The sequence below is a fragment of the Zingiber officinale genome, chromosome 7A (genome assembly GCF_018446385.1).
Source record: "Zingiber officinale cultivar Zhangliang chromosome 7A, Zo_v1.1, whole genome shotgun sequence".
Classification (NCBI taxonomy): Eukaryota; Viridiplantae; Streptophyta; class Magnoliopsida; order Zingiberales; family Zingiberaceae; genus Zingiber; species Zingiber officinale.
This window is the reverse complement of record NC_055998.1, coordinates 65,482,701-65,510,369: the sequence shown is the minus strand read 5'-3', so window position 1 is coordinate 65,510,369 and position 27,669 is coordinate 65,482,701. Positions and strand designations below refer to the sequence as shown.

The window sequence follows — 27,669 nt, the reverse complement described above, 5'->3', positions numbered from 1 at the left end:
TTTTGGACTAGACCAAATAGTAAATTAATAGGTTAGACCGGAGGCCCAATATCAGATCATGAACTATCGGATCTACTTATATACTTGTCCATATTATAGGGAATTGAGGGGAGAAGAACCCCTTGAGCCTATAAGGCAATTGAGAGGACATAGGAGAGCGAAGCCCCATGAAATGGAGATTTGATCGAGAGGATATAGGAGAGTAGATCTTTGTGAGCCAATCGCGAGGACGTAGAAAAGTAAAGCTCCATGAGGTGGTCTCTGATATCCTGATCGACTCGACTAAAGTTGGCAAACCTTAAACTTTGACTGTCAAATAACATTATTTGGAAGATTGCCTTCCCCCTATCCACATCATTAATTTTAACTGAAACATTTCCAGCTAGTTAGTCTGGTTAAGTGAACTGCGAAGGATCAATATTTCCATATTCATTCTAGCCATTAAATAAGTACAGTATCTTAAGATAACAAGTAGATGATTAACTAAACATCTGGTATGCTTATTACGCCACCAAAATTGAGAAACAAATGCTGTGATGGCTATTTAGTTCCTGTACAAGTAGTTTAATTTCATCCTTAAAGTAGAGACGGCCTGAATGATTGCCCGGCGTCCATTCTGTGTTTGAACTTATCACATGGCCATTGATGAAGCAGGAAACAATCTATCTAATAAGGTGTAAATACCCCCTCCAAGTAAAAGTGCTCCACTGCAAAGGAAAACAAGATAAAGAAAAGAAAATTTTTCATGATGAAGGAAAAAACTTCAAATCTATGATTGAATAAAGCACATTGGATAAATTAAAGAAACGAATTGATACTAAAAAAAAAACATGCTGACTATTTCTAGAAAATCAAGTTAATGAAGGATCTTCCCATATCTTTTGGCCAGCATCAAGATGACAGTACTACTCATTTAGCTTTAGCGCTAAGCAAGTTTACATTATAACGTCTTGAATTGTGTTAAGAAAATGTTCGTACCTCATTGGGTTTATCCAACTTGAATACCTCCGAAACGAAAGCAAATTCTGCAAAGCAACTGTTAATTATTATACTGGAAGATGGCCAGGCAAGAACCAATGACTTTAAGGAACATTTCATGCGTTAAAAATTAACTACTGATGAAAGTGCTAAAACTGTAGTTCCACAACAACCTTACGCAACTTAGATAACATGAACTGTGTATGATGATCTAAGACACGGATATAGTCACCACAAAGCTGACATTTTTAGCTTGTACAATTTCGAATGATCAAACTTAGCTTAGTAATGTATAATGGTCTAATAAATACTGATATGGGATTTTTTTTTTTTTAAATATCCCTCTATGGTAATGATCAATTCAACTCCAATTTCATTCAAAAGGTATTAAATTCTGAAAATTCCAGAAGTTCAAAAATGAAAGATACAGATTTTGTTGGGTTGGGAATGGGTTGGGGGGCGGGCAAGAGTAGAACCTAATCCTATAAATGCAATTCTATAATACAATTGCTATTGATAGTAAGGTCACAAACACAATTTCTATAGGGGAATAAAATATACACAAGAAAAACAATTACAATCTCTAACAATGGATGTTTACGTGCCCAAGACGACTCCACGACATATGATGTGTAAATGGATCACTCCTGCAAATCTACTATCTTTCTTCTTCTCGGCCAATTATTGTATTTGAAGAAACCTCTTCTTACAAGCACAAGGATTACAATGGATTACAAAAAGATGCTAACTATGACATACAAGGCTTCTAATAAAGTTTAACTAGCTCTATTTTATTGTAATCTGATCTATCATTGGTTAGTCGACTGGTGTGTACTATCTAAGTCAATTGCTTTGTCCAATTCAACCATTGTCGCGTAGCAACGACACTTTTCTACTTTCCATCTCAACAAGAACCTTACATAGTCGACTTGGCCACAAGTGCATTTTAGTGCTTTGCTGCTACAATGGTAGCAAAAGGCGAATCCACTCGTCTCTAGCGCCCCCGCCAACCCGTCTCAGAGCCAACACGGAGATAAATCACGGGCGGCTACTAGCCTTTGAAATAATAACTAGCACATATGGGAGGCATTTACCTAGACTTTGCTGAGATTCGAACCCCAGACCTCATGGTGGTAACACCTCATGTGCTAGCCACTAGACCGTCCCGAGGGGACGCTTTGCTGCTACAATAGACTAGTTCCCTAGTGGATAGAACCATAATAATTGACCGATCAAACCCCGAATTCTAACACACTTTGGGACATTTAATTTCTCAACCAACAATCGATTGGTCAAACCCCAAACCCTAATTCCCGAAACATTCTAGGATATTTCGTTGCTCAATCAGCAATCAATTAATCACCAAGCTTAATCGATTGATAATTGATCCTATCCAAAAGCAGAGAAGACGGTAGGCTGGGAATGTGACTCTGCGGTTGACTTAATGGAGACTCCTCGTTGTCCTGCAAAACCAATAGCGTTAGTACTGGGTCGGGAAGGAATTCTCGAACTCCAGTCAGTCCTCGGTTCAGAACAACAATAAGAATAATAGCTAGAGCGTATAGAATAACAAGAAATCGCATACCTCCGTCTGTGGATAGAAACCCCCTTTTATAGTATCATCACGTCTATGCACGGATCTCAAAGCGTGAACACATTTTCCAAAGCGTCCTAGGAAAAGACAAGTCAAAAAGTGTCCATGACGCCTTTCCTTAAGCGAGTACACAAATCTCTGATGTGACAGGATGGAAGCTTCTAAAGTACGATTTGCCTGCTAGACATGCTATGTTGTCAGTTGCACAAACTTCAAAAAGGATACGATGGGATATGTAGATGGGTCCCACTGTAGGCCGACCGGAAGACGCTTGACAAGGATGTCCCAGCTCGGTCATATTGAATAAAGTTATTTTTCTTCACTCGGCTTTCCTGTTGTATGAGGGTTGTCTTATGTTCGACTAGACATGTCGTCCGATCGGTAGGGACGGTGATCCGGGAGATTTATTATTTGGCTCTTAACCCCAATCGTAAGTTTTCAGAGGATGGTCGTCCGGGCGGTTACGTCCAACCGGCATTGGAGGCCCGTTCGGCCAAGTTCGCTTGATCTATGGACCTGGGCTTTTGACTGTTTTAGCTTTGACCACCACGTCAGTCGTTTTTCCTCGCTTTGACCCTCCTTGGTGGGGCCCCTTTTCACCATTGTATCACAAGTCTTCCACTCAAGTCTAGTCGAAGGAGGCTGCAAGTCCGACTGACTGGACAATTAGCATTTTCTACAATTCTTCTACCCAATCGGACATACTAGGGTTTAGAGTCACCGCTCGACTATAACATTCGTTGTTCCTGCTATCTGTCAAGAAGCTGATTTCTCCTGTCTGGACATACTAGGGTTTAGAGTCGCCGCTCGACTATGACATGGACAACACTTAGTCATTTTTTTTAAACTTTTTTCTGATCTTTCTCTCGATCGGCCACTCATACTTCGAGGTTAATGTTGCTCAAATCTGACATGAATGACACTTAGTCGTTTTTTGACTTCTTTCTAATCTCTTTTCCCGATTAGCCACTCATACTCCGAGGTTGATGTTGCTCGGATCTGACATGAACGACACTTAGTCAGTTTAGTGATCTTTTAGAAAATTGATAAAGGTACCTGTAGTTGATTTTGTTGAATGTGATTCTATTTTCGATATATACTCAGTTCATCTTAATATAGCTCTAGGTCTATCTTATATAGCATGTTTATGGGAGGTATGTTTTTCCTTTAGGTATACAGGTTTTCATAAGGTCAAAAATTGGAAGCTCAATCTGAACCGTCTCCGATCTCCGGAGGGGACTCTTAAGGAGATGAAGACAAAGAGAGCATTGATACACTATATTGCTCTTATGACAACAACTCTCTTCATAATAATGTGGGTCACTGAAAGAGGAGTCCGGAAATTTCTCACTCCAGCAAGGGCGTGATTTAGATGAGCCCAATAAGGGGTCGAGCTAATGACTAAAACAAATGCTTCTTAGGAGGCAACTCAAGTCCAATTTTGTTTTCATTCAAGTTTTTAGTTTCTTTTCTTCTTCAAAACCCAAACACTCTATTTAATTTCTCTTGTCCAATTTCTTTTGTAGAATTCAATATTGTGGAGGAATGTGAATATCAGATAGAGAAGTATTTTTAGCAAATGAATGTCTCAATTATTTGGAGCTCATCACTTAATAACTACTCTAACTTCAAAACCTCTTCCATATTACATTTCCAATTTTCATTAGGATAATGAAAAATTTATGTCTGAGGGATGTATTAAGTTGAAGTTTAGTTTTTGCATATTTCTTATTATATAATAAATTTGTCAATTGCATCATATATTATGTCATGATTGTTTGTTCCTTAATACAAAAATATTAATACATTTGTTCTAGATTTCATGTGATTTATGATTGACTTATGGTGCTAGTATATATTTAGTGGAAATACTAGAAGGGAAAGGTTTTAAGCTTATTAAATTAAAGACAGAATATATGAAATTTAAGTTTACCAATATTAGAAGTAATAAAACAATTGTTAAGATAGGAGAGGACGAATTGCCCGGAACCAAGAAATTTAAATATTTAAGATCATTTTTGCAAAATGATGGAGGGATTGAGAGAGATGTCTTACATAGAATACAAGCAGGATGGGTGAAATGGAGGGGAGCGTCGAGTGTTTTATGTGACCATAAAGTAGCTCTTAGACTTAAAGGTAAGTTCTATAAAACCGCAGTTAGACCTGCTATGTTATATGGAGCTGAATATTGTGCTATAACTCGAGCACATGAGTAGAAGATGAGAGTTGCAAAAATGAGGATGTTAAGGTGGATGTGTGGACAAACGAGGATGGACAAAATAAGAAATGAGAGCATTAAAGAGAAAGTCAGATTTGCGTCTATTGAGGAAAAACTCCAAGAGACACGTTTAAGATGATACGGACATGTACTTAGACGACCAATAAATGCTCCAGTTAGACGATGTGAAATTATGATAAACATACCTATCAAACGAGGAAGAGGAAGACCAAAAAAAAACTTGATTAGCAACAATAAAACAAGATAAAATTTATTTAAATATAGATGATGATATAATAGGAGATAGAGCTCAATGGTGTAAAAGGATTCACCTCGTGGGAAAAGGCTTGGTTGTTGTTGTATCCTTTTTTATCCATGATAGCATGAAGTGAGAAATATTTTTACCGTAAGAGTTTAAGTATTTTCCTTATTTTAGGATTTCTATACACTTTACTAATTTTGAAAATAGATAACTCTGAAAATAGTAATAATTCATAGAACTGGATTAGTACTCGTGTTTCTAAGGTGACATCTCAATTATATTTTGTTACTGGATAATCTCAGATCATGGCAACTCACTTGAAAAAAATCAAAATCCCTAATTTGTATTTTTGCATATGTGTCAGTGATACACTTTTAAAGCACCAAAAAAAAAATTATCATTTGAATAAGGGATAGAAAACAGTTGTGAGTGGAAACTAGCAATTTACCCCTTTGAAACCGAATTAGGTTAATGGGGAAATAAATATTATGTTTATCTTGATTCCGAGTAATCCTTTTAGACCTTGTGTAGTTTGAGAGATATGAATCACGTGAATGACAGGTAAGTGTCTATTGTTGGGAGCATAAGGAACATAGTCTTATAACGACTTGACTAGACTTAGGGATTGCAATTTGAAAATTTTAAGCCACTATTATGCGCAACTATTACTTAGGTCGTACTCAAACAACTTTTATATCTTCCTTACTAGTGAAATCATTTGATAGGATTAAACTGATTCGCTAGATATTACAATGCACTATTTAGTCACAGGAATCTAGATTACAATTTTGCTTAAGGACAAGCAAAAGTTTAAGTTTGAGGGTATAATGTGTGTAGATTATATATATTTTTAGACATTCTTTGATACACATCTACTTTTATTTCATGAGTATAATCTATGTTTATTACACTCTATTTTATTATTATGTCATAATTCCATTCTATTTGTTCGGAGATCTGCTCTTTCCTTATTGTCATTAGCAGGATGCATTTCAGAGCAAAAATGGACCATTAGAGCAAATTTGGACGAGAATTCAACAAAGCATGGCCATGTCTACTTCCTAGGGCCATGAGGCAATGTCTCTCCCAGGGTCATGTAAGGGCTATGAGACACGGTCATGTCTTTTACTAGGGCAATGAGGCAGGCTCTTTCCAGGGCATGAGACACGGTCATGTATTTTACTAGGGCAATAAGGCAGGTCCATGTCTCTTCCCAGGGCATGAGACACGGCGATGTGTCTTCCCAGGAGCAAGTTGTGCCCCCCCCCCCCCCAAACCAGAGACAAAGCAAGCTCCGCCATGCCTTGAGCCACGACCGTTCAGGGGCGACCGTGTGAAACCACACGGTCGTGCCCCTTCACCATAGAGCATTCTAGGGCAGGTCGTGTGAAATCGCACGGCCGTGTCCCCTACCCAGAGCATATTCATAAGGGGTCATGTGAAATCGCACGGTCGTATCTTTTTTCTCGAGCGGAGACACACGCCCAGGCTGTGCTAAGAGGCACGGTCGTGGTGGAGAACACGAGGGGTCATTCTCCATTGTTATAAAAGGGGATTTTCTCTCCTTTTCACAGATCAGGTTTAGGACTTTATCCCTCTCTTGGGGAATAGTTCTCTCCTTAGGGGAAAACCCTAAAGCTTCCATCTTCGTCGATTTGCACAATCCATCCACCTCTGAAGCAAGGATTGCAAGTAAGAAGACCAGTAGCACATAGATAAGCATTCCTCTCTTCTCTATCTTATATTTTGGATTATAGGATGCTTAATTTCTTGTCTCTTGATTGTAAATCCTTTGCAATGAAATTAGATCTCAAGATCTAGAAAGTAAGAAGTAATTGTGATGAGTTTTTATATATGAACTATGTATTTGGACATTTTCTTGTGCTATGATATGTTTATACCATGTTCTATGTGTGTTATGTCTTGTATGTGTTTGACGAAATATGTATGAGGTCAATTCATGTAGATGTAGAGTTTTATTCACCATGTACTTTAATTTGTTTAACCGGGAGGGTATCCTGTACTTTCTAGGATATCGCCCTTGAAACGGAAGACAATTCCCTATAAGAAAAGCTAATTAGAGCTTGAAAGGTTTCTCCCAAATTAAAAGTAAGAAGTGACTTGTGTAATCTAGCGATTGTATAACCGAGGACCTACCAAAGGGTATCCCTTTAACTGGACTTTCCAAATTACCTCTTCTACTTAATATTACTAATCTACCGTTAGGAAGTAAATCGGATAACTCTAGTGATTGTATGACCAAGAAAGCCTTGTGATAGAGTGTATCCCTTTAACCAAACTTTTTAGAGTTGTTTCTTTACTTAATAGCGTTAAGACTTACGTAAACTCTTCGGTGTGATCTGCGCAAGGTTGTGTCGGACTTTTGTTAGAACCCTTATACGAATGTAAGCATAGAGTTAGGTAGATGAACAATGCATAGGGATATTAACTAGCATCATAATGACACTGAAACCCTAGATTCATCACCAAATCCAATTTCACCTTAACTCACTTGCACTCACACTCTTTCCCGCTCTCTTCTCTCTCTTTCCTTCTCTCTCTTCTCTCAATTTCCCTCTTTCAAGCAAGCGTGAACCAACCTTCGATTGTTGTGCGAAATTAACTAATACTTAATCAATAGTGTATGTGAGATCGATATTTTTATTATTGACGACGTAATCGTGCACTTGTGGTAGCGTAACAATGAACCTCGAGCCATCAAGTTGCCAATATAGTTAACCTAAACAATCACATGATTGCAATGAAAATTAAGGTGGTGTTTGGTTAAATGATGGGAATTGCTATGGGTATAGGTTTGATAGTAAGGTGGAATGGGAATGGGAATGGAAATGGAAATGAAACCCATCTAGTTATATAAGTTTTGTTGATTCCCAAAAATCTAGAAATCATTCCCAAATTGTCATTCCCAAACCCACAAACCAAATACTATCTTTTACTATCATTCTATTCCCTCATTCCAAAACCCATCAACCAAACACCCCCTAAAATATTCATAAAGAAAAATTAAAAAGGGAAAAAAATTCTTGAGTTTGATAAAATATTACTTTTACGAACTTCTTTTTTAAAAGGATTAAGGAATCAAGCCTCAAGTTTTTATTCAGACTTCTCACAAGTTGGCTAGAAAAGTTTTATGCCCCTCAATTATGATGTCAACTTTTGCTCATTGATTCATAACATCATAATCACATGATCTTATATCATAAATTGGTCCAAGGGTGCACAGACAAATATATATCACCTGATCATAAGACAAATTGAGAAGAAAGAAATGGAATTCAATGTAAGTTGCGAACCTGTAATGCACCGGCAAAAGAAGCTGCAATAAGGAGAGGAGCCACATAACCCGTTGTGTATGTTAATAGTAAGCCTCCACCTATCAAAGGATCCTGTAGAACACATTTTGGATAAGCAACGAGTAAACTATACAGAAAGATAGTAAGCTTCTATTAAGAGAAAATAAACAGAACAGAAAATAAAGGAAGTACCTAGACCTTATCATTAAATGGAAAAAAAAATATTGGAAAATAATTCTTCATTCAATATATGTTTTAGAGCTTGATTAGTTGAATGGAAAATTGGGAGGATAAATTATAAATGATGATTTTAAAAAATAAAATTATCCTTGCTATTGATTACATGGAAAAACATTAAAACAACGATGTGAAGAGATCTTTTTAATTCACCATTTTGGTCGCATCCAAATTGGGCCAAATTTTGCCTTCAAAACATGTCCGGCTGTAACTCCTTATAAGATAGCATCTGCCTGATTTCTTATGAAATAATACTCACTTGTGACTACTAAACACAAACTGCCAGACACAAAATCAAACTCCAACTTTGAACTCGTGAGTAGTATCAATTCTAACTGGTCAGGCTAATCGGGTAACGCAGGTTGGCGATCCAAAAGAGCGAAACTAACAAAATGGGTCAAATGGGTTGCACAGGTTGATCAAGCTAGATGGCTAATCAATGTGACATGATTAAGCATGGGCAAGGCAATCTAGCTGATATGGTCAATCAGGACAAGCAAGCACCCGTGGCATAGCAAGGTAGGCAAGTTAAGTGTGAAAGGGGTAATTTGGTCACTCCAAACAAGCTATGCATGTTTTGGATGAGTCAAGTGGTCCAAATAGTTCAAACAAGCCCATCAAGTTTAGTGATCTAGACATGCAAGATAAGTTGAGGAGGAGGAACATACAAGTTTTTTATTCCTTTAATGTTTCATCCTTCTATTTTTTTCATTTGCTGGAGTAAAAGTGGGCCATCTAATAGTTAACATAGTTTACTACATAACTTTAAGGGAAATACATATAAGGCAATATGCTAAATAGAAATATATATTACATCATTGTAAATTGGAAGAATATTGAAGGCAAATTAGAATACAATTGGAGATGGTTTGAAGTGAAGTTGGTTCATCCTTCAATTCTCACGGACGAACTGAAAGGAAGGGCAGTCACTCACGCCATTTGCTTCTTAGCCAACGCACACCCAACGCAACCTCCTTTCCCCTTCTTCCACTCAACCTCACAGCCGATGGCTCTCCCCTTCCTCACTGTCGTCGGCCGGCCGGCCAGCTCCCTCACCCTCATCTTCTTCTCTTCTATCCGACGCCCATTCATCTTCTCCCTAAATCTCGACGCCAACTACTCACGGACAAGAAGGAAGCCCGATGTCGCCTCCTACACGCCCCTTATCATCTGCGACCACCAAGGGTCGGTGACTCCATCCTTCACCGCCGCTAGCCATCACTTTCCCCTCATCTCTCCTCTTCGGGTTAGAAGAGGCGAGCCTCTTCTTCTTCCTCACCGACCTCACCTCCAGCCACCTCCTCCTCTGGTTAGAAGAGGAGGAATCGCTTCCTTCACCTCCGATCAGTATCCTTGGTGTTCCGGTAGCCCTCTACCTTCTCTTCAATTTAAAAGAGAAGGAGAGCTCATCTTCGACGCCTCCGGACAGCAGCTTCTCCGAACCCTCCGTTTCCCCTCTTCGGGTTAGAAGAGGAGAACCAGCTCACTTCCAGCGATTTCTCGATCAACTCCTCTTCGATTAGAAGAGTCCTTCATATTTTCGGACAGTTTGCTCCATTCGGGATAGCCGCCACATCAGAAGCTTCCTTTGCCACTGTTGTCCTCCTCAAGCTCCATTCATCACTTGGTTGATTTCTTTTTGTGTTGGGTTGTTTCTTACTTTTGATTATTTATGATGTGTTGAATGCTTGTACTAAATTGAACTCCCATGTTTAAATTTCTCACACTTTGCTTCATTCCATTCATGCTCAGCACGTGTTTGGTGAAATGTTTCAACCATTCGTCTTACTTTAATTGTGCATTTTCTTTAACTTAGATTCTTGAAATGTTTTGTCAATTGAATGTTTCATGTTTTTCTTATGTTCATGTTGCCATTTAAATGCTATTAGATTAGATTAGGTTAGGTTTTTTTAATGCTCTAAGTTTCATTCCATGCTTAATTTCGTTGATTGTCTTACTTTACATTGCTTTTAATTTCCTTGCAATAGTAGTTTAGGTTAGATTAGGTTTCCTCTACTTGCACGGTCTTTCATTAATTAGAATTTGATTTCATACTTGCATTACTCTTCATTTGTTAGGTTTAGCACTAAAACCCAAACGCCCCCTTTTTCATATCAAAAATCCAAAAACAATAACATTCGATCCTAGGTTTATCACTCTGTCATTACATTCCTTGTGAGAGACGACCCGAATCATCTCTATGCTACATTAGCATAGAAGAGGTTCGGTAAATTAATTGCAATTTGATATATCCGTAGTATGACATACGGGTTGCTCATATCAAATTTTGACGTCATTGCCGAGAAGTGTTAGCGATGTTTAGTGATCTTAGGATTATTTTTTTTAATTTTTCTGAAGAAAAAAAAATATCTGGTGTCCTAATTCTTTTATGTTTTATATATCCATGTGTTTTATCATGATTATTTACTATGTCTTGTGATTTTGTTGCCATTGTTTCAAGTAAGACAAGGAATTTCTTTCAGTTCAACATGGATTCATATTCTCAACAAGACAAGGCTTCAATAAATATCACCATCGGGTACTGGGCAACTGAGACACGTATGTACCGATTGTGGCAATCCATCTCATCTAGTTTTTATATGTCACCTCCTTCGAAAGATGACTAGATCCCAGTATTCCCACCATCAACAACAAGTCATATGTGATCCAGCTCCTAGCACCTATACTTATGACTGCGAAAATCATTAGACTAAGTACTTTCAACCTCAGTAGATTCTCAAGCAATATGAGTACTTCCAACATCAACAGTAATCTCTTAGCACTTATGGTTGGATGGATCATTCGGGGTTCGAGTACAAACACACACAACAATATATTACTCACCCACCTCAACACTACAATCCAAATCGGATGGATCATCATAATTTTGAGTACAATAGCAAGCAATGTGTTGACCAATTTTTTCCAGCATAATCCGTCGAGATTTCAAGATGACTCGATGCTTACCAGACTACCTCAATTTAAACAAGTCAAGTCAACTTCCTGGGAATATCCTAAGATTACACTGAAGATATAATCAGTTTCTCTCAGAAATTTTTGTAGAGGTTAAAGAGTAACAACAATAATTTTCACTACAATTGCAACAACAACAACAACAATTTAATCCAAAAATGCAACAATGTCAACGACAAGCTAAGGAATCAAGTCGGAATTATAGATACAGTTAGATCAAATTACATCATCTATTAATTAGCGATAGCACGAGAGTCTAGTCAATTTCTCTTAGAGGTGACTCCTGATGATATTGACATGCTCAAAGAGATAGAGTGTAGAGCTAATGGATATATTGACTCTGATTATGCAACTCTACATGATTTCTTAGCTTTGTATGATATGATGTAGTTGATGATGTTATACATGAGGATGAGACTATTGATGCAGTTTCAACTGCTCTTGCTAATGTTCTTGTTGCAGATCAAATAGATAATCATGTGGATGAAATAGATGTTGCATGTGAAATTTTTGGTGAAGATGTTGTCGTGCCATATATGAATGATGGTATTTGTGTGTTGTCAACTACTCTTGCTCATAATCTTATCGCAGATGATGTTGTAGAGGAAGAAGTACTTATAGACTTATTTTCTTCGATTTTTGAGTTAGAGTAACCTCTTGAGTTGAGAGTGGTGTATAGCTAGAGGCCCCCGACACTCTCACTGCTATCGAAGTCTCCATTTTTATTGAACAAGGCCCCATTTTCTCTTGTAAAAATCGAGCTCCCGGAGTAGATGCTCCAACTAAGTTGCCTCCGACCGCTAGAGCAAACATCCAAGGAGACAATGCTGGAGGGAGTTATCCTCACATCTACCTAGATTAACCCACTATTTCTGAATCACCTATGCCTACTAGAGAGACTTCCAGGAGGCAATGTTATTGGAGGGAGCAACCTAAGACTATTCTGACCACATGAAGAAAGTGCTCATCTCACCTCGATCCATTCCACCTCCGGCGTGGATTTTATTACTAAACTGTCTTCAACCGTCGGGATGGATTGTTCATCGAGTTATTCCCTTTCCTACGTGGATATTATTTCTGAATCACCTTCAGCCGCTGGGACTCAAGGGAGTTTTCGTGTTCCCTTCACATTTCTTTTTCTTTTTCTTTTTCTTTTTCTTTGTATATATGTTTTTTTCTTTAGTTGTATTGGTTGTTTTGGTTATCGTGTTTAGTTGTCCTGTTTTGCTTGTCGAGTGCTTGTCGAGTTTTAGTTTTGTCGATTTTGAATAAATTCCCTGTGCAGTCCATTAAGATCATCTTAGAAGTTGTAAAAGCTGGTTAAATTTGACTGTCAATTTTTGAGATAGTTTAGACATGATTAACTTCAGTGATTGCATGTGGTTGCTAGTGTGGTGATGAAAGTTATTTTGATAAATTGAGCTTGATCATTTTATACCTAGTGAGGACTTTAGCCATTTTTATTTTTCTTTCTTATTGTGTGTGGTTTGCACTCACGATGGACGATACTCGAACTTGCTTTGCACATTCTTAAAACCACATTTAGCATAAGTTGCTTAATTATGACAAAGGTTATCTTGTATATTTCCTCCTAGTTTTTTGTGATACATGATTTGATGATAAATATTTTATTTATCCTTGGTTGTTTCCATATCTTTTCTCCCTTTACTTATATGATTTAACGAACTATCTACAACAATACCCACTTCATTTTTTGCTTTACTCTTTTTTGTGTACTATAATTTAAAATCCGAGTTCTTTATCAGTTTTACCTTCTCTCCTATTCATTTTATCTCTTGTACACAAAATATTAATTTTTCTCCTAATCATCATATCTACTACCTCTATTGATTTACCGATGAGAGTTCTCATGTTCCAAATCTTAGATTATTAGTTTTCCTATCATATTTATCCTTATCCAACATATGGTGTGAGAACTTTTGCTTATTTAACACTACACCTAAGTTCTCATGAAGATGTAGCCGTCCTTACCGATACCTTACAGTCGGACTCTATAATGTAAGCTCTTGCATATTTAGTACTACACCTGAGTTCTGGAGATGTAGCGGTTCTTGTCAAGACGTTACAGTCAGACCCTGCAATGCATTCTTTCCAGAGAACAACCTAGGATTAACACAATAGTTTAATAGATAAAAAAATTAAACTTTTTTTAAAGAAAAAAATTAAAAAAGAATAAAAATATTTCAATGCCCATGAATATAAAAAAGAGAAATTTGACATATCGTGCAAATTTCTTTAGTTTGAGTGTGAGAAATTGTTGAAAATTTTTGTTGTGGCATTTATTGGATGATTATTGCAAAATTATATTGTTATGTGGATTAGGATGTATGATAAGTAAGTTGGTTGTTGTTGTTGTTGGAAGTGTAGGATAGAGTGGTTATGAACATTGTTTGGTTGAACTCAATATGATGACACTCTTATTGTCTCATATCTTCGTTTGTTGTCTTTCTTAGTCTAAAACGGCCATGAGTCATGCTTCTTGTGTTTATTGTGGTGGAGTAGGAAATAAGCAAGCATATGGTAGTGCGGCATCATGAGTAGCTCAAAGTGAACTCTACCTTTGCATTGTTTGCGTGAATAAGAGCAACCACTATTTTCTTGTAAGGTTTGCATGCATATCAAACGAGGAAGAGGAATACCAAAAAAGACTTGGTTAGCAATAATAAAACAAGATAAAATTTATTTAAATATAGATGATGATATAATAGGAGATAGAGCTCATTGGCATAAAAGGATTTATACAGCCGACCCCGCCTAGTGGGAAAAGGCTTGGTTGTTGTTGTTGTTGTTTATCATTCTTGATCTATTCAAGATTTATTAAAATTACTATGTTTGTAAACTAATGTATGGGGCTAAGAGGATTATTAAATTTCTAAATTTGTCAGAGTCTGTTAGATTACTGAGTCGTTAGCGAGTAGGGCAAAGAGGGTCATCAACCTCCTGAGTCATTAGCGAGTGGGGCTAAGAGGGCTATTAAGTTTTTAAATCTACTGGAATGCTAAGTCTGTCATATTACTAAACTGTTAGCGAGTTGAGCTAAGAGGGTTATTAAGTTTCAGAGTCTGCCAAGAATATTGAGACTCTTAGTCTACTGAATGCTAAGCCGTTAGTGTGCAGGGCTAAGAGGGATATTAGATTTCAGAGTTTGCCAAGTATATGGAGACTGAGTCTATTGAGACACTGAGATTGTTGAATACTGAGCCATTAGTGTGCAGGGCTAAAAGGGCTATTGAGTTTTAGAGAGACACTAAGATTGCCCAAATGCTAAGCCATTAGCGCGTGAGCTAAGCGAGTTCTTAAGTCTATGAATCTACAAAAATACTGAGTTTGTCAAATTACTGAGTCGTTAGCGAGTGGGCTAAGAGGGTTATTGCTTCTAAGTTGAGAGGTGTCTTCTGATACCTCTTGTTGCTAGTGAAATCGTGTAGGAAAGCGGCTTTGAAGCTATTGAAGGAGTTGATAGAGGAGCCGGGGAGGCGACTGAATCATAGTTGGGTCGAGCCTGACAAAGTGGTCAGGAAGACCTAATACTTAACTCCATCAGTGTACTAATGCAGAGAGGCATTCTTAAAACGACAAAAATGATCTTCAGGATAGGGTCCGATGACCCAGTGTATTCACTAGTTGTGGTTGCCGGAAGTGGCGAGCGAGTTCTTAATCAAGAACTTCTATAGAGAAAGGTGTTCCTTGAACACTCCATTAGAAGCGAGAGCATTTCCATTGTGGTCATTAGGCCAAGTTTCTCCTACTTGCGATTCATGCAAATCTTCGCCGAGGAGCTCAGCACCCTAGTTGAATGACACCACAGCCAACGGGACCCGAGCATCCTACCCATATAAGCGGGCGCATCGGCTAAGGGAGGGAGACCTGCTATTAGCAGCTATAGTAATAGGAGTTCTTGCAGGAATTCCTGCAATGCCTTAGAGACCATCTCATTGATGATCTCCTGTGATGGCTGCCACCCCGTCATGGCTTCTCTCTCCCACAAGTCATAGTTGTCGGCAGTCATATTAGTGTTAACCATCGCAGCGTCTTGGCTTAGATTTCCAACAAATGGTGTCAATTTGTTTGGGTCAAATACCGTGAATGGTCAAGCCATAAATCAACGAACGATCACTCATGCGCTCCGAGAAGGTGGCTAGCTAGGACGACGAAGAGGACCTAAAATGTACTCGATAAGAAAGTTATACTGACTGGGGGACGGATCCTGGGGCAACTCAGATGCTCAAGTTGGGGTTTGTTTGTCGGGTAAAATGCAAAATGGAGAAGATAGAGAAGGAGAGAATCTAGTCTAGGGTTTTGAAATTAGGAATCCCTAAATTATTTCCTTCGTGAGTGTTTATATATTTGTCCGGAGAGCATCAAAAAAAAAAATCGTCATAATAGGAGCGAGTGAGGGGACCAAATCCGACAGTCGTCGGTTGTCTTTCTATTTATCCAATGCCACATGAAGTAGCCTTGAGAATAGACAAAGTCAGGATCAAAAGTTGAGACTAAGAGATGGAGCTGAGACATGAGCTTGAGAGAGGATGTTGACGACTAAGGCCGAGATAGAGATGGTGTTGAGACCTAAAGCTAAGCCAGAGATGATGCTAATACCTTAGGCTAAGAGAGGATGTTGACGATTGGGGTTGCAACAGAGATGGTGTTGAGACTTGAAGCTAAGCTAGAGATGTTGATAAGACCTTAAGTTGAGAGAGGATGTTGGAGATAATCGTACCTCAGTCTCTTTGGGCTACATCTGGTTATCTTTGGGTCATGCCTGACACATCTTGACTTTGACTCAACATGACTATTAATCCATGGGACATGTGGGGCTAAAGGAAACCACCGTAACAATGTGTAAAAGTAAATTTAAGATTAATTAAAGTCCATTAAGTAGATATGGTAGGATCAAGTAGATTTAAATTGTCCCCTCAGATGGGTCTAGTGGCTAGCGCATGAAGTGTTACCACCATGAGATCTGGGATTCGAATCTCGACAAAATCGAGGTAAATGTCTCCCTTATGTGCTAGTCACTATTCCAAAGGCTAGTAGCCGTCCTGATTTACCTCCTCCGCATTGACCTGGGACAGGTTGGTAAGGGCGCTGGGGGCAAGTGTATTAGCCTTTTACCACCAAGTAGATTTAAATTAAATTAAATTAAATTTTTTATTTTCATCAATTTAAAATTAAACTAAATTTATATATATAATAATCTAATTGATAGTAGTATAATTTTTTAAGTTAAAAAATATATTATATTATATATTTTTTATTTTTCTCTAATAATCTATTTCCTTGATCATAAAAAGATTTATATCTTTTATGTTTACTAGTATATTTTTTTGAAAAAAAATAACCATTGTAAATTAACGGATAGTGGAGAAAATTTTGAATTTAAATTAACAATTACAAATGAAAAAGAATAAATAAATAAATTTAAAAATATAGAAATAAAAAATAAATAAATAAATAAATAGGATGCAATTATGACCTCGTGGTTTCATCCGCGACACCGTGTCGATGTCAATCCGCAGGCAGAAAGGAAAATTTTACCTATCCGTCTTGCACAAAATGGTATTTTAATCCATGCATTTCTATATCACTCTTTTCCAAAGTTTCATCGTATCACTCAATAGTTTAATATTCTATAATTCACATAATTTTGTATATTTCCTTTGTTTCCCAAGTATTTTTTTCATTTTCAATATTAGATTGAATAACTTAATAAGTCATTCAATAGTCTATATCCGTAGGTACTTTCATACATCTATCAAAATATCATCCAATCTAATCATTTTTTTTCATTTTACATCCCATTTAACGCTTGTTCAACTTTTGAAATTTGAATCCATTGATAAAAAATTTTAATTTTCACTCCTCTAAACTACTCACAAATATCTCATTTATCGCTCCTTTATTTCCTCATCCTTCACTAAGACTCAATTCATCTTTAATGCATCTTATTTGAGTATAATCTCTTTTTTTCATCATGCTCGCTTTAGTTATTCTATAGATATCTCTTTGCCCTTCTTTTGTATTAAGTTATCAATATAAACATTTGAAAGATTTATTCTAGGCTTCGCTCACTACTTGGTCTCTTTCTTGGCTAATGTATACTTTTTAAACTTTTCTTCACTCTTACAAGTGTATAAAAACTTATAGGTATTTCTGTTTTCGATCATTTTTGCTTGTACTTCCACATTTCACTACCAAGATTCTCTATTTAATCATTTCCATTTTCTATATTCACCGAGTACACTCTTGGCTATCATTTTCAAATTTAATATCATTTTATCTCATGTTGTTTGTAAGTTGTCAAGTATCTTCGCTAATACTCCTACCTTAAAGTTATTTTGTTTTTCATCATTTAACTTCCACTATTCAATCCTAGGAGCAATGCACATTTTCTACTAATACTATGCTTGAGGGGCGTATCTAATACCGTTAATTTATGTTGGATGGTTAAGTTTTCTCCATGGATACCTTGACACCTTTATTAATTTTTCTATCTCTTGTAAAAAAATATGATTTATTATTCTCACTTTTAAACATAACTAGTATTATTCTCTTTTCTTAAAAAACATAATAGCTATTATAAGTTCATGTACTATCGCAAAATCTAATATAATTTTTCCTTCATTTCTTGTTCTAAAATCATGGCCTCATACACTCTATCATACTCCTCATTTTTTACTCTTATATATCAAAACTTATGGTTTATGTGTTTATCTAATTCTACTTGAGGTGCATATATGCCAATTGTATTAATAGTTTCTTTTGTACCACCATCTTGAGAGTTAGAATCTTATCTTCCTTTATAATTACTCTACTGCTTCATCGCTTATCAAACTATTAATAACAATACCTACTCCATTTCTCATTTTATTTTTTCTTTTCCCATATACCATAACTTAAAACGTGAATTTTCCATCATCTTTGTCTTCTTCCTATTTATTTTACCTCATGTACAAACAAAAAAAATATTAATTATTCTCCTCATCAACATATCTATTACCTCTATTGATTTACTAGTGAGCGCTCCTACGTTCAATATTTTATATCTAAAATAATCAGTATTTTATAATGTCTGTTATTATCCAATCTAGGATATGAGAATTCTTATATATTTAATTTTATGTCTAAGTTTTTATGAAAATGTAGTAATCTTTGCCAAGATGTTGCAGCGAAATTGAATCATGGTTTAAAATCTTAACCCCTGCTGAGGTTTCAGTTTCAGACCGTAACGATACAATTTCGATACTATATGTCATATCGATATAGTTTCAGAATTTATTTAAATATAAAATATATTTCCTAAAAATAAAAATTTAATCTATATATATTAATGGGATAATTTTATTTGTTTTTAATAAAGTCTATTTTAATAATCCACTTAGTTGATTAAAATTATTAACACAAGTTATTTAATTAAACCTAAATTAAAACTTTAGGCCCCTAAACCCACCTGTTCTTCACCGTCGATGACCATGGGCCTGCACAATGTGCCTAGAGCATCGTCGACCCGTGCAACGTGTCCACAGGGCTAAACCGAAGGCGTGTCAGTGTCGGTGCCCGTCCACAAGCGGAACAAAATGTTTCGCCCGTATCGAACAAAATGATGCAAAATTTTAAATTATGCCTGCAATGCATTATTTTCGAAAAACAACCTAGCATTAGTGTAATATTTTGATAGATTTAACCCCTCCTTATGTTAGTGCAGCGGGGACCGGCAAGAGGGGGGTGAATTGCCTGCAATCAAAAATTATACCCTCCTCAAGAACTTTCAACTCAAATATAAGCAATAATTAAGAAATTGAACAGAACTAAACTAAGACAGAAAAAGCAGACTCAGCGATTGACTTGGTTACAACCGAGACGGTTGTTAATCCAAGGCGGTTGGAATGCACACTATCAAAGTCTCCTTCTCTGAAGGCGGAGAAGCCTTTTACACTTGAGGAGCATAGAACTATTGCTTTGGAAAATGAAAGTACAAGAGTTTGATTATCGTTGTTGTCCTGAACAGCTATTCGAGACCCCTTTATATAGGGGTTCCAAGACTTATCAGATAACCGATCAGATTTTGACTCGAGAGGGATTGGTCGACCGATCCCCAGGTTCGGTCGACCGATCCCCAGGTTCGGTCGACCGAACCTGCTGTACCTGCCCAGCCTTCCGTCCAGGTGCAGTCTCTCTGGATCGAGTTTGAGTTCGGTCGACCGATCCTTGTGTTCGGTCGACCGATCAGCCAACGGTCTCTCTAAGCTCGCCCGATCAGTACGTACGACTAAGTTTCTAGTGATCTTCTATTCGGTCGACCGATCAGAGGGTTCGATCGATGACGTGGCTGCTGACGTGTCTCCAACGGCTGGCTTTTGATGAAAGGGGTTCGGTCAACCGATCAAAGGGTTCGGTCGACCGAACACTTGTCAAGTCAACATCCCAGATGACTTGCTCTGGTTCGGCTTAATTAGGTGATTTCGGCTATCCGGAATAGAGCTCACCCGAACCCAGTTCCCGGCCTTCTCCTCGAGCAGTCTTCCGTCCCGACTTTACGTCCCTCGAACGCCGCACACGTTCTTCACGCCCACCGATATACTCTTCTGCAGCTCTCTCGTCTTTCGGACGCACCGAGCCCGTCGGCTCCCTTCCCGTGCCGTCCTTCTCGCTAGCTGCGTCTTCCGCTCGACTTCCTGCACTCCTAAGTTCCTGTACACTTAGACACAGGGATCATACAAACATGACCTAACCTAAACTTGGCTGATCATATCAAAACAACCACGGGGTCCAACAATCTCTCCCTTTTTGATGTGCATCAACCCAAGTTTAAGTTAGGGTAAAAACAAATAAATAGTAATTTTAAGAAATAACTAAACTAACATTTTAAGCACAAAAATGATAGAATTTGCAACATAAGTTAGAAGGGAAAAAATTAAAAATTTAATTTTTCCTAACTCCCCTAAACCTCCCAAAACTTGTTACTAAACTCTCCCCCTTTGATCACAGCAAAAACAGGATAAGAATAATTTTCTAAATCATTTTGAAAAATTTGCTAAGGGAAAATTTAATATTATTTTAAAAAAACTTAGCTTAGATAATTTTAAATAAATGAGAATTTTTCTAAGTCAAAATTTCAAGAAACAAAAATAATTTTTAGAGAATTTCTAAGGAAATGTTTAAAAAACTTTTCAAAGTATTATTTAATTCTAATTTTAATGCTTTTATCAGAAAGTTAATTAAACATTTTATTTCGATATTTCGGCTTCCAGATCGTGACGAGGCACTAGACCTTCTTGGTTATTGGAGCAATAACCACTTCCTTAGACAAAACTTCCATAAAGAAACTCATTGTTTAATTTTCTCACTATAAGCTTTTAACTAAAAGACAAATTTAAACTAGCAAAGATTTTAGAACCCAGTAAAAGTTCCTTCCTACAAGGTTGGTCAAAAACTTAGTGGGTACATATCCTTTAGATATTCTTCTAAGTTGACCCTGATGTTTTCTTATATACCAGTTTAATTTTCCATAAACATTAATTTTTTATTTTTGAAAAGCATTAGTTTTTAAACATGCATTTTCAGTTTTGAGTTTTTCGATTTCCAAATTTAATTTCTTATTTTCTAAATTCAAAGTTTCTAACATTGTTTTTAAATTGGCAATTTCTTTTTCTGATTTGACTAAGTCTTTAGTAAGAACTTTGATAAACTTAAAAGACTGAGAAGGAGTGAGATCACGTACCTTACTTACCTCACTTGGTGATGCTCCCCATTCATCGTAGCTTTCTTCTTCTGATTCTCCCCCTTGATCAATGTTCATCTCTGAGTCCGAGTCTCCTTCGAAGAGATGGTTGGCCACCAGTGCTAGTCCTGAGAAAGCTTCGGCTTCTGACTCGGAGGATGAAGAATCATCCCATGTGACATTCAGGCTCTTGCATGTAGAGGACGTCGATTTTTTAGACTTCTCTTTGTTATTTTTCTTCAGTTTGGGGCAGTCATCCTTGATGTGCCCTTCCTCGTTGCAGTTGTAGCATCGCACCGTCCTTCTGTTGCATTGATGCTTCCTCGACTGCGATTTAACTTTGTTAGATTTAAGAAATTTATTAGAATGTCTTACTAGTAGCGCCGCTTCAGTTTCGTCGATCGATGCTTCAGAGTTGAGATCGTCCTTTTCGGCTTGTAGGGCAATGTTGAGGTTCGACTTCTCTACTGGTTGCTCTGCAAGTCGAGACTCGTGAAGTTCGAAGGTAGAGAATAAGTTTTCTAAACTACTTACTTCAAAATCCTTAGAGATGTAGTATGCATCTACTAAGGACGCCCATTCAGGAGTTCTGGGGAAGGCGTTGAACGCGTATCGGATGGAATATCGGTTTGTTACCGTTTCGCCGAGATTCATCAGTTGTGTTATGAGCTCCTTGATTCTCGCTTGGAGTTGCGCTACCTTCTCGTCATTGTTCATCCGAAGGTTCGTTAGTTGTGTCCGAAGGATGTCGCGCCTCGCTAGCTTTGCTTCCGAGGTACCCTCGTGGAGCTCCAGGAATTTATCCCAGAGGTCTTTTGCGGAGTTATAGTTTCCGATCCAATTTACCTCCTGGGGTGGAAGAACGCTGAGCAAGTGGAACTCAGCTTTCCGTTAGCAACGAAATCAGCCTGCTCCTTCTTCGTCTATTGGTTTTCTTTTTGTCTTTTGGAGCTGCAAAATCATATTTCATTGTAATAAGAATGTCAAAATCCGTTTTAAAGAATACCTCCATTTTTCGCTTCCATGTAGCGAAATCTCCGTCGAACTTCGGGGGATGAATGTTCACGCTGGCCATTGTTCTGATCTTTGTGCTTCAGACGGCGATTAGCCCTTCTGAGGTTATTAGGCTCTGATACCACTTGTTGGTGCAACGGGGACCGGCAAGAGGGGGGTGAATTGCCTGCAATTAAAAATTATACCCTCCTCAAGAACTTTCAACTCAAATATAAGCAATAATTAAGAAATTAAACAGAACTAAACTAAGATAGAAAAAGCAGACTCAGCGATTGACTTGGTTACAACCGAGACGGTTGTTAATCCAAGGCGGTTGGAATGCACACTATCAAAGTCTCCTTCTCTGAAGGCGGAGAAGCCTTTTACACTTGAGGAGCACAGAACTATTGCTTTGGAAAATGAAAGTACAAGAGTTTGATTATCGTTGATACTTTCTTTCTTCTGAACAGCTATTCGAGACCCCTTTATATAGGGGTTCCAAGACTTATCAGATAACCTGATTTTAGGGATCAGGTTTTGACTCGAGAGGGATCGGTCGACTGATCCCCAGGTTCGGTCGACCGAACTTGCTGTACCTGCCCAGCCTTCCGTCCAGGTGCAGTCTCTCTGGATCGAGTTTGGGTTCGGTCGACCGATCCTTGTGTTCGGTCGACCGATCAGCCAACGGTCTCTCTGAGCTGGCCCGATCAGTACGTTCGACTAAGTCTTCTGGTGATCTTCGGTTCGGTCGACCGATCAGAGGATTCGGTCGATGACGTGGCTGCTGACGTGTCTCCAACGGCTGGCTTCTGATGAAAGGGGTTCGGTCGACCGATCAAAGGGTTCGGTCGACCGAACACTTGTCAAGTCAACATCCCGGTTGACTTGCTCTAGTTCGGCTTGCTTGGGTGATTTCGGCCATCCGGAATAGGGCTCACCCGAACCAGTCTTCCGTCCCGGCTTTACGTCCCTCGAACGCCGTGCACGTTCTTCACGCCCACCGGTGTACTCTTTCGCAGCTCTCTCGTCCTTCGGACGCACCGAGCCCGTCGGCTCCCTTCCCGTGCCGTCCTTCTCGCTAGCTGCGTCTTCCGCTCGACTTCCTGCGCTCCTAAGTTCCTGCACACTTAGACACAGGGATTATACAAACAGGACCTAACCTAAATTTGGTTGATCACATCAAAACAACCACGGGGTCCAACACCTTACATGTGTCGTAGTTGTTTGATGAAATCCCCATGATTTGCCTCCCTTCCAAAGGGTGGAAGGCTACCCTAGAGGGGTTGCTAAGGTGACGGTTTCACTATCAATATTTTGATGGTTTCATATATAATATTTGCTTATATTTTATGTTGGTCAGCAACATAACACAATAACTAAGGGTTAAGTAGTTCAATATTTCAAAGCATTGTAAGCTAACTAAAAATGATAAACATTTATTCTCCAACTTAAGGAGCTTAATGGGGAGCATGAGATTCCCGACGGGTGCATACCCTCGGAGAAAAACAATTCCTCCCATCCGCAAGTCACTTGGCGATCGGTTATAAGCTGATATCATGATTTACCTCGCTCCACATAACCTGGGGACAAGCTGTGAGGAGCGTCTGAGGTGAGCATAATCAACTTTTGCTATAATTAAGGGGGAGCATGAGAAACCATAATTTTGTAACCATATATAGGCTAAAAATATTCCATAAATTATGAGATATGATAGAATAACTAATTTTTTATAAAATTTTGTTTAGATTTTTTAGATAAGTTTATTTTAAAAAATAAGTTCGAGGTTTTAGGGGTTTTGATCCTGTCTGAGAGTCGAGACGATGGATGCTAGGGGCGTGGTGCTCCTATTGACCGTGCGTGGACTCCGAGCTAGAGGGACCTGCAATCACAGCAACGTCAGTGCCGAGCCAGGGAGGGGTTCCCCGGCGATGACCCTCCGACGCTCAAGTCAATCACCGACGATGTGGAAACATGGAAACGGAGTAACAAAAACAGAGTAACAGTGTGACTACAGTAAAAATTAGCATACCTCCGTTGAAGCTTGGGGCCCTTTATATAGGGCTCCGGGGCGCGCGTGCATGCTACTCCAGGCGTGCACGCTTCTCAAAGCTTCCCCTGAAAAGGCATGTCATGAAAGTATCCTGACACCATACCTTAACAACCCGAGCATATCTCTGACGTGACAGTGGAAGCTTCCGCCGTACAATCTTCCATCTGATATTTCTAGCAAGACAGACAGATAGCCACCGTCCGGGCGACATCCTCCTGGAGGGTCGGCCAGAAGTATCCAGCCAGTAGAATCTTTCTTGCCAATGAGCGGCCGCCCGGTGTCCTCCGCAGGATCCTTGATGTACCTCCCATAGTATGTAGTCGGCGTCCTTCGATCCGATGCATTTAAGTAGAGGCCTAGAGAAGGCCTTCTTGTAGAGTTGATCCCCGATCAGGATGAACCGACTAGTCCTTCTCCTCAATAAGCGAGCCTCCTCCTGATTGGATGGTGTAGCTCCAACCGCAAAAATTCCGTCAATGTCGACCTCCAATCATTTGGGAACGTAAGCCCATCCATCTGGTCAATATGAGCCACTAGGGATACCTGCTCGATCGACTGTGCTATGACGATCGACGATAACGAGCTAGCTAATTTAGCCAGCTCGTCTACAGTCTGGTTCTCCGACCGGGGGATCTTCTATATGACGACCTCCCGAAAGTTGGCCTTTAGTTTTTCGAAGACTTCGGCGTAGAGCTTGAGTCGCGCGTTACTTATCTCGAATGTCCCGGTCAACTGCTGAGCGACCAATTGAGAGTTCGAGTGGATGAGGACCTTGATGGCTTCGACGTGTCGGGCGGCTTGTAGGTTGGCTATGAGCGCCTCGTATTCAGTTTCATTATTTGTTGCCCTGTAGCCGAGTTGAACGGCCAACTGCATCCGCTCCTCTTGGGAGAGATGAGCAATATGCCGACCCCGCTCCTCTGACGAGTGGACCAACCATCCACATATATCCTCCAACGGCTTCTGGCTCGGGATTTTGTACTTCAGTAACGAAATCTGACAAGGACTACGCCTTGATGGTCGTTCAGGGCGGATACTGGATGTCGAACTGCTGAACTCCATCGTCCATTTGATCAGCCGCCCGGACGCTTCTGGATTGAGGAAGACTCGACCCAAGGGACTATTGGTCATTACGATGATGGAGTGAGCGAGGAAGTACGGGCGAAGCCTTCGAGCAGCGAGTACCAATGCGCAAGCCAACTTTTCGAGACCTGTGTAGCAGGATTCAGCGTCTTTCAATATGTGACTTAGGAAATACATCGGCTGTGCCTCGCCGTTCTGCCTAACTAGAGTCGAGCGGACTGCATTTCGGTCGAAGACAGGTAAATTCGGAGGGGCTCGCTGACAACTGGCTTAGCTAGTACAGGTAATGAGTTGAGGTACTCCTTAAGTTCTTCGAACGCCTGGTCGCACTCCTCGTCCCACTGGAATTTGGTGGCTCGACGAGTATCTTGAAGAATGGCAAGCTCCGGTCGGATGATTTGGAGATGAATCGAGATAATGTTGTTATCCGACCGGTGAGACGTTGGGCTTCCTTCAAATTTCTTGGCGGTGGCATATCTTGTAGTGCTTTTACTTTGCTCGGGTTTACCTCGATGCCCCGCTTGGTGACGATGTAGCCCAGAAATCGCCCGCTTTTTACGCCGAACAGACACTTGTTTGGATTCAGCTTGATTCCATATGTCCTAAGTGTCTGGCAAGTGTCCTTGATATCTGTACATAGGTCAGCTGATCGGAGGAATTTGATTAGTATGTCATCGACATATACCTCCATGTTACAGCCAATCTGCCATCGGAATATTTTATTCATAAGCCTCTGATAAGTAGCTCTGACGTTCTTCAATTCGAACGGCATGACATTGTAACAGTACGTCCCGTCGGTCGTAATGAAGCTGACCTTCTTTTGATCTTCCCAGACGAGCGGCAGTTAGTGATACCCTTGATATGCGTCCAACATGCATATCAACTCGCACCCAGTAGTGGAGTTTACCATCTGATCAATCTGAGGCAGCGGGTAGAAGTCCTTTGGGCATGCTTTGTTGAGGTCCTGGAAGTCGATGCAGACTCGTCCTTTGTTGCCTAACTTCAAGACCAACACGACATTTGCGAGCCAGCTCGGGAATTGAACTTTCCGTATGTGGCCGACCTCCAGCAACTTCTCTATTTCTACCCGGATGATCAGATTTTGTTCGGCGCTGAAGTCTCTCTTTCTTTGCTTTACCGACCGAGCATCCGGTCGGACGTGAAGTTCGTGTTGCGTGACGCTTGGGGAAATCCCGGGGAGCTCGTGCGTCGACCACGCGAACACATTATGGTTTTGCTGGAGACAGACGATCAGCTCCGCCTTCTGTCCAGATCGGACGCTATGAAAGTTATCTCCGCTCGGTCGGGATGGATTTGGACTTCCTCTTTTTCTTAGCAGACTAGGGTAGGTGGTTTTTCGATGATGGCGCTTATCTCTAGCCGGGGAGTTTTCCAAGCGGACTTGGCCTCGGTCTTGACCATCTCGACATAGCAGCGCCGGGCGGCCAACTGGTCACCTTTGACTTCCCCAACCCGGTCGTCTATCGGGAATTTGATCTTTTGGCAGTAAGTTAAAACTATTGCCCGGAATTCATTGAGGGTCAGTCGACGGATGACGTTGTAAGCTGAGGGGCCGTCTACCACAATAAAGTTTATGGTCCTGGTCCTCCTGAGCGGCTCCTCTCCGAGCGATATGATCTGGAACTGATCGAAAGCCTTCGAGGTCCCGGGGCCTGAAGCTAATTTCGGGCCCGTTAGCCTTCTCTTAGCTACAGCCTACGGCGTGAATCTCCAGCAGACTAGCGTATGACTTCCTGGCTTGATTAGAGTTGTCGCTAGTTGGTACGCCGGCGATGATGTTTATTTCTCCCCGAGCGGTATTGCTCCTGTTTTCCTCCTCCCGAGCGGATAGCCTGTTTTGCTCGCGAGAGGCTAGGGGATGATCGACACTTTCCCTCTGCTAATGATGGCATTGTCGCTCGGGTGATCTTCTTGCATCTTCCAGCCGCCCGACGAAGTGATGCCCATGTCGCCGGTCAAGAGAGGGAGATCGACGACGATAGCCCCTCAGGGTTGGCCTGGCGATCGGCGTCAAACCGCGATAGTCACGTGTGTTGTGTGACGCCGACTGGTGGAAGGAGCAAAACATGGGCGTTCATACCTTGTCTTTCAATGTCTTTGGCCGGTCGGAAGCCACATGCTGCACGGCATGCGCCCTTGTCTCCTGATGTGGCCGGCCTTCAGCTCTTGGCCCCCTCGGCGGTTGACGGCTGCTTGGCGATCGG

General features: G+C 39.8%; 1 protein-coding gene across 5 annotated transcripts in view; it reads right to left on the bottom strand.

Moving 5' to 3' along the window:
- Positions 1-400: 400 nt before the first annotated feature.
- LOC122001456 (cytochrome c-type biogenesis ccda-like chloroplastic protein 1) overlaps positions 401-27,669 on the bottom strand; it is a 37,780-nt gene continuing 10,511 nt past the window's right edge. For 4 of the 5 annotated variants that reach the window (XM_042556204.1, XM_042556201.1, XM_042556202.1 and 1 more), the window contains exons 10-12: positions 8,367-8,459; positions 979-1,025; positions 401-707 (exon numbers count right to left, since the gene is read on the bottom strand). In XM_042556204.1, the coding sequence (XP_042412138.1) occupies positions 632-707; positions 979-1,025; positions 8,367-8,459 (216 nt within the window). In that variant the 3' untranslated portion in view covers positions 401-631. Of the gene's footprint in view, positions 708-972; positions 1,026-8,366; positions 8,460-13,623; positions 13,701-27,669 lie in introns of those variants that run through there. The other variant, XR_006117375.1, reaches the window with a different exon arrangement.